This window comes from Tribolium madens, unplaced genomic scaffold (assembly GCF_015345945.1).
Source record: "Tribolium madens isolate multiple individuals breed KSU strain unplaced genomic scaffold, Tmad_KSU_1.1 Scaffold_7;HRSCAF=85;Tcas5.2_LG10, whole genome shotgun sequence".
NCBI lineage: Eukaryota > Metazoa > Arthropoda > Insecta > Coleoptera > Tenebrionidae > Tribolium > Tribolium madens.
In genome coordinates this window covers 3,944,192-3,959,489 of record NW_025401050.1, presented here as the reverse complement: position 1 = coordinate 3,959,489, position 15,298 = coordinate 3,944,192, and the positions used below count along the sequence as shown (strand labels likewise).

The following is a 15,298-nucleotide window of genomic DNA, read 5'->3' as shown; positions in this document are numbered from 1 at the left end:
TTTTTGCTACAGGCCATTAGAAGAAGAAACAAAAAAGCTGTGTCCTAAATTGTAACTCTGTTCAATGTTATTTGTGGCTTTTATTGGCAAAACTTTAGTACCTTTACTAGATAATTGTAAAAAAACATATACAAAATCATCAGTATTATTAAATAGACATAAAAAATAGTCAAATGTCAAAAAACAAATGTCAAATTTTTTTGACAGATAAAATTTTTTAAACATTTTTTTTATGTTCCTGGTATCTTATTTTACTTGAAATTTTTCTTCTACTTCATTAAACTTATAAATATCTCGATTGCATTAGAATTAAAAAGAATTTATTTGGTAATACATACAGGCTGTTCAAAAAATCGCGCATTTCCTTGAAAGGGAGTAATTGGGTAGTCCCCAGAGTACTGAAAAAATGTTTAAAAAATTCTATCTGTCAAAAAATTTTGACATTTATTTTTTGACATTTGTCATTTTTTTATGTCTATTTAATAATACTGATGACCTTGTATATGTTTTTTTATAATTATTTGATAAAGGTACAAAAAAATTTTTATAGATAGAATTTTTTTAATTTTTTTTTTATGTTCTTGGTACCTTACCCTACATGGCATTTGTCTTTGGGGCGCGAGTTCTGGCGCACTCTGTATGTGCATATGATGTAGAACGTTACTCCTTCAACTTTTAAAATCGCGATAGCTCAGGAATGGTGATTCTTGGAAAAAAAGTATAAAGACCATTTTGTAGATAATTTTAAGATCTATAATTTTCGTCTGCGCTACTTTTTTGATAAAACTTGCCGTTTTCGAAAAAAATCTAAAAAACGTCAAATATTGACCTTTGACCCCGAATAACTTTTTTAGCACACATGGGATCGATGGGGACTTTTGACACTTTATTTCTAATGGTATACCCAAGGTCTCCACCAAAATTTAGCTCTGTCGGAATTTTCGTTATTTGACCACTATTTTTATGACTAATTTGACCGGACTATATATCAAAAACTGTAAAATGAAATAAATTCAAAACGCGCGCCTTTTATTTTCTGTGATTTGGCGTTTGAAAGTCGATAAAGCAGATTGGAGATCTGTTTTAAGTTTATATTTTGGTGTTTATTGATTTTAATATCCGTGTTCTGTGTAATAATAATTATGATGCCAAAAATGAGTACATTTAAACTTTGTGATTCGCCATATTATTCCACTGTCAGTTATCATTGCACTGTCGTAAGTGCTTTTGGGATTGTTACGTAGTAAAGCGGGAATTTATCTCGGGATTAAATTCTACCCCAAACTTAACAATCGAAATTGTAGTATTTCAAACTCTTCCAAGTTAATTTTATTGATGGATCGCTTCTTTGTAAGGTAATCTTTAACGTATAAATGTAAAAAAACACAAAAAAAACTCCGATAAATGCAACTATTACCTATGTTTATGTTTCTGTATTATGTTTTGGAATCATAAGGTAGATATTTGTTAACAAAATTATCATATTAACAATATTATTTTTTGATTTATTCATATAACAATATTTTTTTGGTTTTAACAATAAAATGTATACTTTTTGAACCTCAAATTAGGATTTCTCGAAATTTTTTCAACTTTTAGTAACGCAACGATTTAATTTGACCCTTTTACGAGGTTAAAGGACGAGGAAACAGTTTATAGAAAATTGTAAAAAATGTCGATTATCTTTATTATAAACTGTTTTAAGAATGTAATACAAAATTTTAGTTTTCAAGAGAATACATTAAACCAACAAAAAATTCATCAATCTATAACTGTGGTAAAGTAGACTTCTACTCTAATAAGACACACAACACAAGTTGTATTTAATCATATGCAACGCAAAATGAGTGTCATCCTAAAATATCCATGCAGCCATTTTTTGCAAAAATTTTAAACTCTTTTATCGTAAATATGTCTTGTAACAATTCTTCTAATAAATGGAAAATTTGTCATAACGCATTGGTATTCATTATTATTATTAAGTAACTACAAAACTCACGTTCTATGGTTTTTGATCCGAAATTTTGTAGCTTTTGTATAAAATTTTTGTTATTATTAGAATATTTAAAGACGTATGAGTTGCTTTTGGTGTTCAACATGTGTTAGCACCAATCGTCATCATCCGAATCGGAATGGAGCAACCTAGTGGTTTTTGGTTTGTAACCATTAGGCACTGGACTTGGCAAGATACGACCTCCACGCCCTAAAGTAATGCCTTGTTCAAAACTGAGTGGTACTCTGCTTCCGCTACTCAAAGGAGCCACTCCCGTGGTTGGTATAAATTGTCTTTCTTTTTGGTAATTCTTGGCATGTGCCGGCATCTGAAGGGTAAACTAATGTAAAACATACAGATAATATTTTTTGGCAGGACTCACATGAGTCGGTGAAGGGGTCAATCTAGGAAAATTGATAGCTCCTTGACGCAGCTGAAGCGTGGAGGGTTTGGAAGGGGTCGGTGGTAGTCTTCGACCTTGGCGGTGACGATTTGTGGGTGTTGGGTTGTCTAGAAATTCGAGATTTTGATTCGGTTAACTCATGTTCCAAGAAAATTACTTGAAAAAGACGATTCTTGTCGTTTAGGACTTGGAGATCGCGAACGTTGACCCAGACTTGTAGTTCCATGCCCTCTGCGTACGGACCGTAAAGAATCGTTGTGACGAGTATTGCGTGAAAAAGGAGAATGTGCTGGGGTTGTCGAGGCCGACCAATGGTCTAAAATTACCAAATTTTACCATATTTGGGAGTTTTAGTCAACCTATACCTCTTCTACGTCTTTTGTTTGAGTTGGTTCGTTGTTCGTGTTTGACGAATTCCATAAAATTTGAGACAGTGTCTGCAATTCCAAAATCTTGACGAGATTTTCTTCGAGAAGATGTACTTCTGTGAAATTATTTAATAATAAACATGGAAATATTGCTGGTTAAAATGTACCGCACACTAGGTGATCGAACATGGTGATCTGGATTAGGCAAATCCAGAAATTGGCTTCTCGTGCCTTCGCTGGATTGTCGACGTGATTCGGAACTATTTTCTATGTTTATCACCTGTTCGGGACATAATGTACAAGTTGGTAACATTTAACTTACTTACCGTTTGATTTGTCGAGGAGCGATTTCCAAAACCCTGAAACACTTTTTTATCAAATCTGGTGGAAATATTGGCAAAAAGATACCAAAAACCCAGTTGATGATTCAGTTTGGCCAAATCTTGTACTTCTCCAATTTTCCAAAATCAATAGTCCTGCGTATATTTTGCCCACGGTTAATTTTCCACTGTTCAAAAAATCATTTGGTGGAACTAACAAATCAACAATGTCTTTGGCTTGAAGTGGCCATATAATTTTAATGGTCTCCCTTAGTTCTTCATCGGCTTGATCCATTTCATCAGCTGAAAAATAGTTTAAAAAAAAAAAACAAAAATTGCAAGTATGTGTTACGTGGCCTCATTTTTATGCTCAAATTTTCCCGTATTAGGGCAAACAGAGTAGTGGTAAAATTAACTTTGCCTTCATCGTCTACGGGCATATTCATCCTAATTAGCTTTTTGTATGCTAGTCTATTGGGGCATTTGTTGCCAAAGCCCAACGGAGGTGCCATGTTTTTCAGCATTTCGTACATTTCAGTGTAATGAATTTTTGCTCTGAAATTGGATCAGCTATTATTTTAGATAAATTTTTGTCGAATTGAATAAGTTACGTTGCTTTTGGGTCATACTCGGCCCAAATTCGGATAAACTCATCTAAATGGTGAGCTCCCAAAATTGAAGAATCACGAGTCAAATAATCAAAATTGTCCATGATAACAGCAACAAACAGATTCAACATCTGGAACACAGTGATAGATTTCGGTCAAATATTTAACAAAAAGTACCAAAAATGAACAGAAGAATATGAAAGAGACAAAGTAGGCGTATGCAATGTTTGAACCACAGCTATTGGGGGGTTTTTTAGCTGCCGGATCGCAAGGTCGTTCTTTGACACAAGACAGCATAATATTTGGCCAAGATTCACCAGTGGCACATCTGTGGAAAATAATTTTAATAAAAATATGTGCAAACTTGAGTGCCAGAATACCGAAACAGCAGCATGAGACCTTGAGTAAAGGATCTGAAGTTATTGTGACGAGTAATTGATGTGTCAGGATCCTCTTTGATGTTTCCAAACACCTGAGGAATGAAAAGTTTTAAAAAGTGCTTAGATTAACAGTTTGAGGAAAATTCTTACTTGCATGCCAATGATGGCATAAATAAAGAATAACATAGCGATGAGGAGACAGACGTAAGGAAGGGCTTTGAAGCTTTGAACAAAGGTCCAGAGAAGTATTCGAATTGTGTCTCCTTGACGGAGAAGTTTGATCAATCGCGCGGCACGAAATAGTCTCAAGCACCCAACGTTGAAGAAATTGTCCTACAAATTATTATGATTTTCGATAATTGTTTAATAAAATATAGAACTTCTAGCAACTATATGCAACAACTTGAGTATGATGATTCTATGTACTCAACTCATAAAATATTTAAATAAAAAATGTTTATTTAATTTTTTATTACTTTAACACTAAAAATTGGAGTTTTTATGTTTTCCATCGACCTCTGGCCATTTGTGTTTATCTAAATTCTTCAAATTTTGCAACTTTTTAAGTTTTCTTCCCGTTTTTTGTTGTCTGTGGTATAACAGACAGGTACACCTTTTTTATTTTTGAACTTATAACGTATATAGTTTCTGTTAACCACTTTTAATATTTTTTCATTTTTTTTTTAATATCTGTATTTCTACGTTCTATAACTTTAGGTATCTCTTCGCCAATATTTGTTTTTGTTCCATCTTTTTTATGTTTTATTTTTACTCGTTTTTAACATTTTTGTTTCTTGTTTCGCGTTTCTATTTTTGTATCTTAAATTTTTTGTTTTTTATTTCTTATGTTTTAAATATTTCTGACTTTATTTAGTGACTTAGACTAAATTTAGTGTGATTTAAAATTTGTATGTCCACTACGTACTTCTTTATGTAATTAAACTTTTCTTTTAGTTTTTGTTTTGCTTTTGTCTGCTTAATAATTGTTCATCATTCCTTGTTAAATAAATCTCTCTTTTTTATATTTTTAATGTTTTTGCTTTTTTTGTCTTTCTGTCTCTTTTTCTTATTTTATTTTTATTGAAAAATAAACATGTTTATCAAATTTATCACAAATTGTAATATTAATTTATAGCCATTACTAGTGTATTGAAAAAAGTATTTTTATTTTTCCTAGGCGTTTAATTCTTAAAATTAGCTGCTTGTTACAATTTTAAGAAATAATAAAAACAGTTTAATAATAATAGTCTAACATAACAAATCAATATTATACTAATTTTATCTTTTATAAAATCAACGACCATATTTTACCTGAATCCACTTTACGATGGCGTCCCCAGTGCTTAATTTTTCTGCAAGTTTTCCAGACTGAAGAAATTTAAAAATTGAAAATATAAGTGTAAAAATAAATTAACGACTCACGTTTTGCTTTGCTATCTTTGCTGCTCTTTCCTGAAACAATGTGTATAATTTAGTGAAAAATTACAAACTTCTAACTATTTGTACTACAAGTGTCCTACTAAATAATAGTTATTTATTGTACTCGTAAGAGTGTGGTAGGTAGCGTTTTATCCACGCAAGAATGTTTAACCGCGAGAACGTTAGTTCGAGCGGTTAATTTTCTTAAGTGGATTAAACGCGACTAACACACGACTGCAATATAACGTTTTATCCACAATCACGGGCCCAAATCATTTCAAATTTAATTAAAAATTAAACTGACATTTAAACGTCACGCCAAATGTGCTTTCGGTTAAACGTAGTAAGCTGTTAGGCGGTGCGCTGGCTACTAACAGTGGAATAAAGTTATTTTATTCCACTAGTAGATAAAGTGGTACTTTATACGCATCTAAAGTGTGGAATAAAGTCTCTTTATAGAGTGATTGTGGATAAAAATAATTTTATTTATATATGTATTTTTTCATTATTAACTAGCAAAATGTTAAGGAGATGGTAGCCAAAGTGGACATTGTTAAATTTTTTTCAATACTTATTAGTTTGGGGTTTTCACATAAAGTAACTTATGTTTGAGATGTTAGTTTTTATGTTCCAATCTTTATGTTTTTGCCAATTGCCTAAATTTAGACAAAAAAACTTACTCCAAGTTCGACGACTCCGGCGTCAATAATGCTCCCGATCACTGTGATGAAGTCAAAGATGTTCCAAGGATCTTTGAAAAAATTCTAAGAAAATAAATATTAGCAAAACCAAACATTATGTTTTAATAATTTGTGCAAAAATACTCCTAAAATTGTACTGTTTGCAAAATTACTATCGTTCTACAATGTGAAAAATAAAAAAAGGAAAAACCAAAATTGGGAGGCTCATATTTGCTGCAAAATTTTTCAAAAACTGTATTAAATAAAAACCTAATTTACCTTAATACCAAAAGCGATGAGTTTTAGGACAGTTTCACAAAGGAATAGCGATATAAAAAACTTGTTCATTGTTGTCAAAATTTCCGACAACATTGGCGGTGCTTGATGATACTACAAAATATAATATTCTATTCTAGAAGCTCAATTTCAACAGCCTCATACTAAATCAACAGGCAAAGAAGCATAAGCCAAGCTGACTAACGAAGAATAAGGAGAAAACATAAAAAGAATCGACCAAAAACAAAATTTCCCTTACCCCAGCCCCATAAGCGAGGATCTTGAGGATGCACTCGACTGTAAAGAGTCCGGTAAAAAGCCAGTTGAGGTACTTTAGCGTCAGGGTAAATGTTTCACTTTGCTTGTCGTACTGTCAGAAGATTTATAATAAAAATAAAATAAAATTTTTGATTATACAAGAAGCTTTGAGAAAATTATGATACACGATGCTTAACATTGCAGCTAACATACAAGGTGAGCTAAGGAAAATGATACTCCTTTAATATCATCACAAGGTATAATATCAAAATATAAGTCCGAATTATAACTTAAATTATTTTGAAAATATAAAAATAAGAATAAATTAACTATTGAAAATTATATTTATTTTTGAAGGGTTTTAGAATCTTTTGAAATACTTTAACTCTCCACATTTTTCATAGCCCAGTCAATTTTTTTAAAATAAAACACCTTATGTTTCTTTGCATATTTCGATGTATGTAAAAAAACTTTTAATGTCTAGAATTGATAAATGAAAAGATATTTAACATTCGATATTAATTGTAGCAAGAATGCCTATCAATATCTGAACATTGTTGATATTATGGTAAACATAGTAATTCCACCACGGATCACTTATCCGTTAATTTATAATGAATAATGAATTCAGTTTAACAAAAATGTGATATTAAGTGATATTTCTTCCATCTCTTGTGCAACTGTGTACTTTTTGGCTACTGAAACAATAGTAGTTTTTTTAATGTTTAACGTTAAATATCTTTTTAATGATTGATTATAAACTCCTAAACGTAAGGACAAATTAATAATCTTTTAAAAGCAAAAACAATAAATAGGGTGTTCCATTTCAATTTTTTAAGATATTGAACTTTTAACAAATGCCTTAATTTTTTTATCTTTTCAAGTGCAAGACACTAAAGAAATATTACAGCCTTATAGCTTGTATGTACATACCTTCTTCTTTGCGGTAGTAAAAATATATTTCTAGATGTCTTAAAAAGTGCTTGTTTTCGTCAAAAAACCCGTCTTATTTTTAAAACTAAGCCAAATCGACCAATAAAAGTTTAAGTTAAAAATATTGTCATAAAAATCTACATCCAAAAATGCTAAGAAACATATGGTGTTTCATTAAAAAAACACAAGTTTATATTATAACTTATTTTTGATACACGCTGTATAGTTGAAAATAATTTTAGGCGATGGACTAGATTAGTATCTAGCAATGTGATCATACCAATTTATTAGAACAATTTAGAAAAATACTATTTTCTTGAGAAATTACAGTTTTTCTCTTTTAACCATAGCAACAAATTTTGGGTGTGGTCGTTTGTATATCATTTTGAACTACTTAATTCACCCTGTTTCTGTTATATTTTTGTCGGTGAAACTTAAAAAAATCCAGACACATCTTTGCTAAGCTTTCTAGAAAATGTGGTAAAAAACGTACCTTTATCATTAACAATAAAGTATTGAACACAATCAGCATCATAATGAAATAATCGAAAGGTGCAGAGGCAACAACTTTCCATAATTTATACCTAAACCCGAAATCTTTTTCTGGAACAAACTGTTCCAAAGGACGTGCTTGTATCGTAAAATCTATACACGATTTCTACAACACAAGAATTTAGTTTCAAAATGCAATATTTCAACATTAACTCACTTGATTTTTATCGATTTCGCCACTTTGTAATTCCGCTTCTCCTTGTTCTTGAAACGTTATAATAATCAACGCTACGAATATATTTACAAAGAAGAATGGAAATACTACGAAGTAGACAATGTAGAAAATGGACATTTCTAAACGAAAGTTTTCGATTGGTCCTTGATCGACGTATGTCGCAGCCATTGAATGTTGTAATACCCTTATTAAGTTGCTGTTAATTGAATTATGACATAATGCAATACTTACTGAGGCCATCCTTCTCCCGTTTGGACAGCAAAGAGCGTCAACATTGCCATCATAACATCGTCATAGTGAAAACTTTGTATTGTCCATTCGCGCTGTTCAGCTCGGGGGACATCGCTGTCCTCATCATAGACGAAATACTGACCTCTGACGCAAAATTGTTAATTAGTTAAAACAGAAGATATTAAAAAACTGCTATGGTTAAAAAAAACATGATGCAAGTGAAACTTTTTTTGGATCAATACACTGATCAAAACACACAAATACCGCACGAATGAGTAAGAATATAAATGCTACACGGGCAGCTGATGCGAGCCATGGGCGCCGCCATATTGGCTGCTCTGTCGAACGCCTTTAGCTTTACCCCTACTCCGCGGCCGGCTGTAATGCGACATGCTATAGATGGACGAAAAATGTTGAATAAAAGTTTCACTTGAAAAAAGTACTTACTGGCATGTCGCTTTCGTAATTTTGCTAGCGTCGTTACAATATCTGAACTTGCCATTCCACAACTGCACAGCAATCACAGCAAAAATAAAATGAAATAACATATACACTATAAGGATATTTATCACATTTTTCAGAGAATTTACTAAACAATCAAACACAGCTTTCAGCTTGGGGACACGTTTAATTGTTTTTAACGGTCTTAGCACTCGAAGCACTCTCAACGACTTTATCGTCGACAAATTGGCCGCTGCTTTCTTTTGCCTAAAAAAGTTTCTCAAACCGGAAAATGATAATGATAAGCTTACGCAAAGTTGAAACCCATAGAAACTAAAGCACAAATCACAACAGTGGCATCCATAAAATTCCAGATTTCCCTCAAGTAAGAGCCTGGGTGTAAAATAATTCCCAAATCAATTATTTTAAGAAACATTTCTAGTGCAAAAACGACGGTGAAAACGTAATCTAGTTTGTCCAAAGCCGAATTCCATTTTGAGTGTTCATTGACAGGATCTTCCGATGCTAGTGCCATCGAACTTAGACAAATGACAACCATGATGAAAAAATCAAAGTACCGCAGATTCACAATTCCGTGAGCAAATTTTCGAACACTAGAAACTACTACTAAGTGTTCTGGAAAAACTTTAAAACACTTACGGGTTTGTTGGAGATAAAATAAACATGCTGGAGTAAGGCAACATTGGCTTTGGGCCCTCAATTTCCTCCTCTTCTACTTTTTCTTCTTTTTTCTTCGATTCCTTAGTTGGGCTAAGCGAAAACACTTCCATTTTTGTATGGCCATCCATTTGTAACGCTTCCATTTCTTTTTCCAACTCTTGTGCTTGCTTTTCTCGATTCTCTTCAGCTTGTTCTTCTTCAGCAGCTGTCAGTTCTTGAGCGTTGGCTAAATTATCAACAGCAATAGCTAGGAAAACGTTGAGAAGAGTGTAGTTGCCAAAGAGCATAAGTACGATGAAATACAACGAATAAATCATTCCGCCATTAGTTGGTCCTCCCAATGCTTCAATTCCAAGGTACATTACTTCATTCCAGTCTTCACCTGTCAAAATCTACAACACACCTTTAATAGATTTTTACGAGTAAAAAAATTCTTATTACTTGAAATACGGTAAGAAGTGCTATGGGAAACGTATTAAAGTTTGTTGGTGGTGTCTCGTCGTCGAAATTAAATTCGCCCCCAAAAAGTTGCATTCCAAGCAGTGCGAAAATTAGAATAAACAAGAAAAGCAAAAACAGCAAGGAAATAATAGATCGCATTGAATTTAACAAAGAAATGACCAAATTTCTCAACGAGGACCAGTATTTAGTCACTTTGAATATCCGAAGTAGTCTCAAGGCTCTCAAAACGGACAATCCGAAAGAACCGTCTTTGTATTCAGACCACACCACTTCAAAAATTGATCCACTTATTACCACACAATCGAAGCGATTAAAAGCTGATTCAAAATAGATTCGAGGTCCTAATGCATACATTTTGAGAAACATTTCCGACAAAAACAGTCCCAAAAATACAAATTCGGCATAATCTAAAATAGGAAAATTACAAATGTGGCTACGAATATTTTTGCTGGTTACATAAAAATTCAGTTAGCCATTGAGGTTGTCCGTAGAATTCCACCGCAACACAAAATGTATTGAAGAAAACTAATATAATAACAGACCAATAAAACCATTGAGTTTTGACCACGTGTCTGATTTTATAACGAAAGCGTTTTTCTGATCTCCAAAATTTGGCACATTTGCCGTTTCCTTGCGATCGCGTGGAGCGTCCAAATGCTGGAAAACATTCGAAATTTTTATGTAAAATATTCCTAAATTAAAAAAAAAGATTTTTGTTACTAACTTGACCAAATATTCCAAATGCCTAAGTAGCATGCGTAAATGTGAAAATTTTAACAATTTGAGTAATTAGCCACTTTTGCACTGAAATATACTACTGCTACATAAAATTAGAGTAAAATATTTATCTCGATTAAAACTGCGTACCTTTAAAGCTCTTCTTAGAGTCTGTAAGAAATACTGTGAATTAAGACAAAGTATCAGTACAAGGGAAAAAATTTACAGCTATTATACATGTAGTCTGTCTCAGAAATAATTGGACTAAAAAATGTGTCTTAATGTGACCAATAAAAAGTCAAAAAGATAAGATTACTTTTTAATTTCACTCTTTTTACTTTATTTATGATCAAATTTTTTATTCCGAAAATAATTTAGCTTTTTCAATATCTCCTGAATGATAATTTTTATATTTAACCTAGCTAATTTTTAATTTTTTAATTATTTCTGAGGCAGTGCCGTATAATAATTTTTATATTTAAATTAGTCAATTTTTTATTAGAAATGAAATTGAAATTGAAACACAAATATTGTTTTATTGTTTTACTAAATATTTTATAATCTACTCTAAATAATTTTATTCTGTACTTGTATAAAAACTCACAATTTTGATAACAGTTTTAGATAATAGGTAATCAAAATTATTTACTAGATAATTAACGTAATTTGTCTTTAAATGTGCTTACATTTTTTGACAATGAAATTATATAATTTTTGTCTTAAATGTAATAATTTAGAAATTAGGAGAATGACGATAATGTGTTATCTCGCACATTTTAAGACATTCTGTATACATATACAAAGCAAAAATATTTTTATTAAAAATTTTTAAATACCCCAAAAACAATTCACATTACTAAATTATTATTAAAAAGAAAGCGTGTAGTTTAATCTTAATAATAAGTTATTGTTTAGCATTTACATAACTGATTGTTTAATTTTTTATCGTTTTTGTTGTCTAAGCAAATCTTTTTTATAAAAATTATTATAAATTGTTTTTATGCTTTTTTTACGCTAAATAAACGATTTTTAGGTCAGATGATCATATAATATGAGAAAATTTGAAAAGTTGCAGTTCACTAGAAGACTTGATATAAGAAAAATTACGATTAACTGTCAAAACAATAAAAATATTTGTAAAAAAATATCGATAATTTTAAAATTCAGAACTAATAAATTGTTTTTTTCCGATGACACAGCACAAAAACTTTATTAAAATAATATTTTTTTATAAAAAAAAATGGAACAATATACATGTGTCTTCGGATAGGTGAAACGACTTTTGTAAAAGAAAAAAAAATACTGGATTTAAATTTTTATTTTTTGGGTTCAACCTTGCTTGGTTAAAAATTAATTTCTAACATAATTTTAGTTTTGAAAAATCCTAGGGGCTTGACCAAAATCATCGGGCAACTATGACTTTTCTTTCACAAGAGTTGTTTCACCTATCCGGGGACACTCTGTATTTAGACCAGACTATATTACAATAAAATATCCTTGATAAAGTTTCATTTTCCTGATTAAATTAATAAATCAACAAAACACAATTCTTATTTTATTTAATCAATTGTAAAAAGCAAAAATTGTTTAACAAATTTTTTTCTTCTGATGTAAAATATTGTTATCATAAATAAATACACCACTTATAAAACTGTATGTGTTTTATGAACTTTTGTCTAAATCTAAAATATTCATAGAATTTTCACCTACTGCGAATTGTACAAAATGTTGCTGTACAAAATTTTATTACAAATAATTTAAGTACTCGTAATATGTACTTATTTTTTATTTTTTATTTTTTAAACAATTAGTTTCGTATATTTTTTAATACTTTAGATAATATGACATTTGATAGTATAGTAGTAAAAAATTGACAAAAAAATATCTTACCATCATCTCCCATTTCCGATTCTGGTTCGTCTTCTGTGTCAGTACTTTTACTAGTTCCTATTTTTTTTAATTTCCTTCTTCTTGCTCTTCTTGTTTTCATAATATGCATCTTTTCCTCATCAGTCGTCCGTTCTTCTGCTAAAATAACTTCCTCTAAAACCAATATTTTTTTTGAAAATTAACCAAACAACAGCCAAACAAGACACAAACCAGCTTTACAAATCCATTCTACGTAACCGTTCAACTCTCTTTCTAATTGTGCTTGTCGTCTCATCTTTAAAAATTCCTGCCTATTTTCCACTTTTTCTCTTTCTTTTGCAAATTCTCTATTTATTAAATTTACATTCAGAAAAAAATATGAATATTAAAAGTGTCCCTTACCCACTGAGAACACCAAGAACGAGATTTAACATAAAAAACGACCCTAAAACTATAAGCGGGACAAAATACATCCAGTTAAACGAGCTTCCTATAGCATCATTCATCTTTAAAAAAAATGTTTAAATTTTGTTAATAAGATCAATTTGTTAAATACCCAATAAAGAATTGGTGTCCAGCCCTCCATAGTAATGCATTGAAATACTGTGAGCATAGCATAACCAATATTATCAAATGATGTGATGCCATGATTGGGGCCTTCCCAACGTTCCAAACAAACCGAATTTCCATCTCTACACCAGTTACTACCGTGAAGTCTAGCTTCTGTTTCATTGTCTGTGCTACAAGGTACTTCGTCTTCGCCCTCTGTCACAATCTGATCTAAAAAAAGAACAAAAAAAAATGTTGTATTAAAAAAACTACACACAAACCTATGTCATATAAGCTGTAACAAGTCTTATGAAGAACGCCAGAATAAAATTCCAACCCAATGATTGCAAAGATAACGATTGCAAATAAAACCAACAAACCAATTTGGAGCAAAGGTGCCATAGCCTTGATGATAGATTTCAAGACAACTTGCAAGCCTAAATGGAACAAATTGAGTACTGATGTTTTTACTATGAGAAAATGACTTACTGGGAATACCAGAGACCAATTTGAGAGGTCTTAAAACTCGAATCGCGCGTAATGTTCGTAAATTTACATCTTTCATTAACACTGTTAAAACACTAGAACACAAAATAATTTTTCTTAACTTAAATTAGTGTAAGACTTACCCCGTAAATACAACAAAAAAGTCCATAATATTCCAAACGTTTCTCAGGTACGATCCTTTATGTAGAACAAAACCAAGAGCTAGAATTTTCAACAAAGCTTCGGCACAAAATATTGTCAAAAAGTACATTTCTGTTGCTTCCTGGAACAATTAAAAATTAAATTTGCTTATTAAAACTTTGAAAAACGTACTAAGTTTTGTGCTAGTAGTGTTTTATCATGATTAGGTAGATGTTCCTCTAGTGCTAGTACTACACAGTTTGCAATAATTGTTAAAATAACTGTATATTCAAAAGGAGTAAGCATTTGTTAAGAAAAATAGACAAAATGGAGAAGAAATTAAAAAATGTTTGAAAGGATATGGCCACTCGATGATAAACCGAGTTTGTTTTCGAATAAAATTATCTTCAGAAAATAGGAACAAAGAACTTGCTCCTTCTCCTGCTGCAGCTTTTGAACGTTTCCCCGTCGTGGTCGCCCCTGATTCCTGTTCTCCTTGTGCCCCCTGCTCCGCAGCCAATCTAGAAGAAATAGAAAATTTAATTAAACGAAAATTATAGTGTTCAAAAGTACGGCTTACCTAATTGATTCAGCCAGCATTTCGACAATTTACACTTTCCACAAACCATCAGTATTTTTTTTCTAATGGTAAATGGTGAAATTTTTAAGAAAAAACACATTTTTTGCCATCATTTTTGCGAATTTTTCGGTTTGATAGAGCAGAGCCTCAAGCGTCCAGCTTCCAAACTGGCATCATCAGCAAGCATCCAGACGGCGCCTGACGTCTATTTCGACGTCGCCGCCAGCCCGGAGCCAACACTAGAAATGGGTTACCAAGCCAGCATTTGTCCTGCCTGCCATTTGACATAGATAATAATTGCAGAGGGTGGAAGGATGAGCCATAAATTTTTAACGATCCTAGTAAAAAATGACTTGATTAAATTTTAGTTTTCAAATTGAAATACTATGTTTAGCATAAATGTAACAATTATAGAAAAAATAAGATTGGATTACAGATTAGTTCAACTTTTGGTTTTGGATTGTATAAACATATGAGTCATTCATATGCTTTTCTTCGTCTATTTCATTTAATCCTATGACAATACATCATCAATTGATCTGCAGTTTTATATCAAAATGAGACACTGCAACAACAATGAAAATTTATAAAACTATTTTTTATGCAAAAATTGCTAAGTTATTTCTAAAAATACCTAGTTGTATTTTGTAATAATAATAACACAGGTCAACAAGGGTCCGGTATCATTGATGACTATTTGGTCAATAGTAGTTTTTTATTCCTAAATAACAAAATGCATTTAGTTTTTTGATAACACGTACCGTTTATTTGTTGCA

General features: G+C 31.4%; 1 protein-coding gene across 1 annotated transcript; it reads right to left on the bottom strand.

The window, feature by feature from the left end:
* Positions 1 to 1,679: 1,679 nt before the first annotated feature.
* LOC123009697 (voltage-dependent calcium channel type A subunit alpha-1-like) lies at positions 1,680 to 14,688 on the bottom strand. Its single transcript, XM_044406175.1, has 36 exons — positions 14,523 to 14,688; positions 14,305 to 14,463; positions 14,135 to 14,240; positions 13,945 to 14,084; positions 13,805 to 13,896; positions 13,597 to 13,752; positions 13,323 to 13,546; positions 13,169 to 13,272; positions 12,998 to 13,113; positions 12,788 to 12,940; positions 11,048 to 11,080; positions 10,637 to 10,837; positions 10,160 to 10,587; positions 9,698 to 10,110; positions 9,349 to 9,651; positions 9,044 to 9,304; positions 8,597 to 8,740; positions 8,348 to 8,549; positions 8,132 to 8,296; positions 6,707 to 6,817; positions 6,451 to 6,561; positions 6,172 to 6,255; positions 5,495 to 5,524; positions 5,384 to 5,440; positions 4,223 to 4,405; positions 4,073 to 4,164; positions 3,870 to 4,020; positions 3,696 to 3,823; positions 3,437 to 3,639; positions 3,173 to 3,387; positions 3,091 to 3,123; positions 2,932 to 3,044; positions 2,762 to 2,880; positions 2,554 to 2,712; positions 2,376 to 2,503; positions 1,680 to 2,333 (listed from the first exon to the last, which is right to left on the bottom strand). The coding sequence occupies exons 1-36, from the start codon at positions 14,540 to 14,542 to the stop codon at positions 2,103 to 2,105; spliced, it is 5,568 nt and encodes a 1,855-aa protein (XP_044262110.1). The 5' UTR covers positions 14,543 to 14,688; the 3' UTR covers positions 1,680 to 2,102.
* Positions 14,689 to 15,298: the final 610 nt, after the last annotated feature.

What these genes read in the sequence shown, in the direction of transcription:
- LOC123009697 (XM_044406175.1), bottom strand. Translation starts at nt 14,542, where the DNA reads ATGCTGGCTGAATCAATTAG. An exon ending in TCTATGGGTTTCAACTTTGC is followed by an intron (nt 9,305 to 9,348) that starts GTAAGCTTATCA and finishes AAACTTTTTTAG; the next exon opens with GCAAAAGAAAGCAGCGGCCA. An exon ending in AAACAAAAGACGTAGAAGAG is followed by an intron (nt 2,713 to 2,761) that starts GTATAGGTTGAC and finishes TGGTAATTTTAG; the next exon opens with ACCATTGGTCGGCCTCGACA.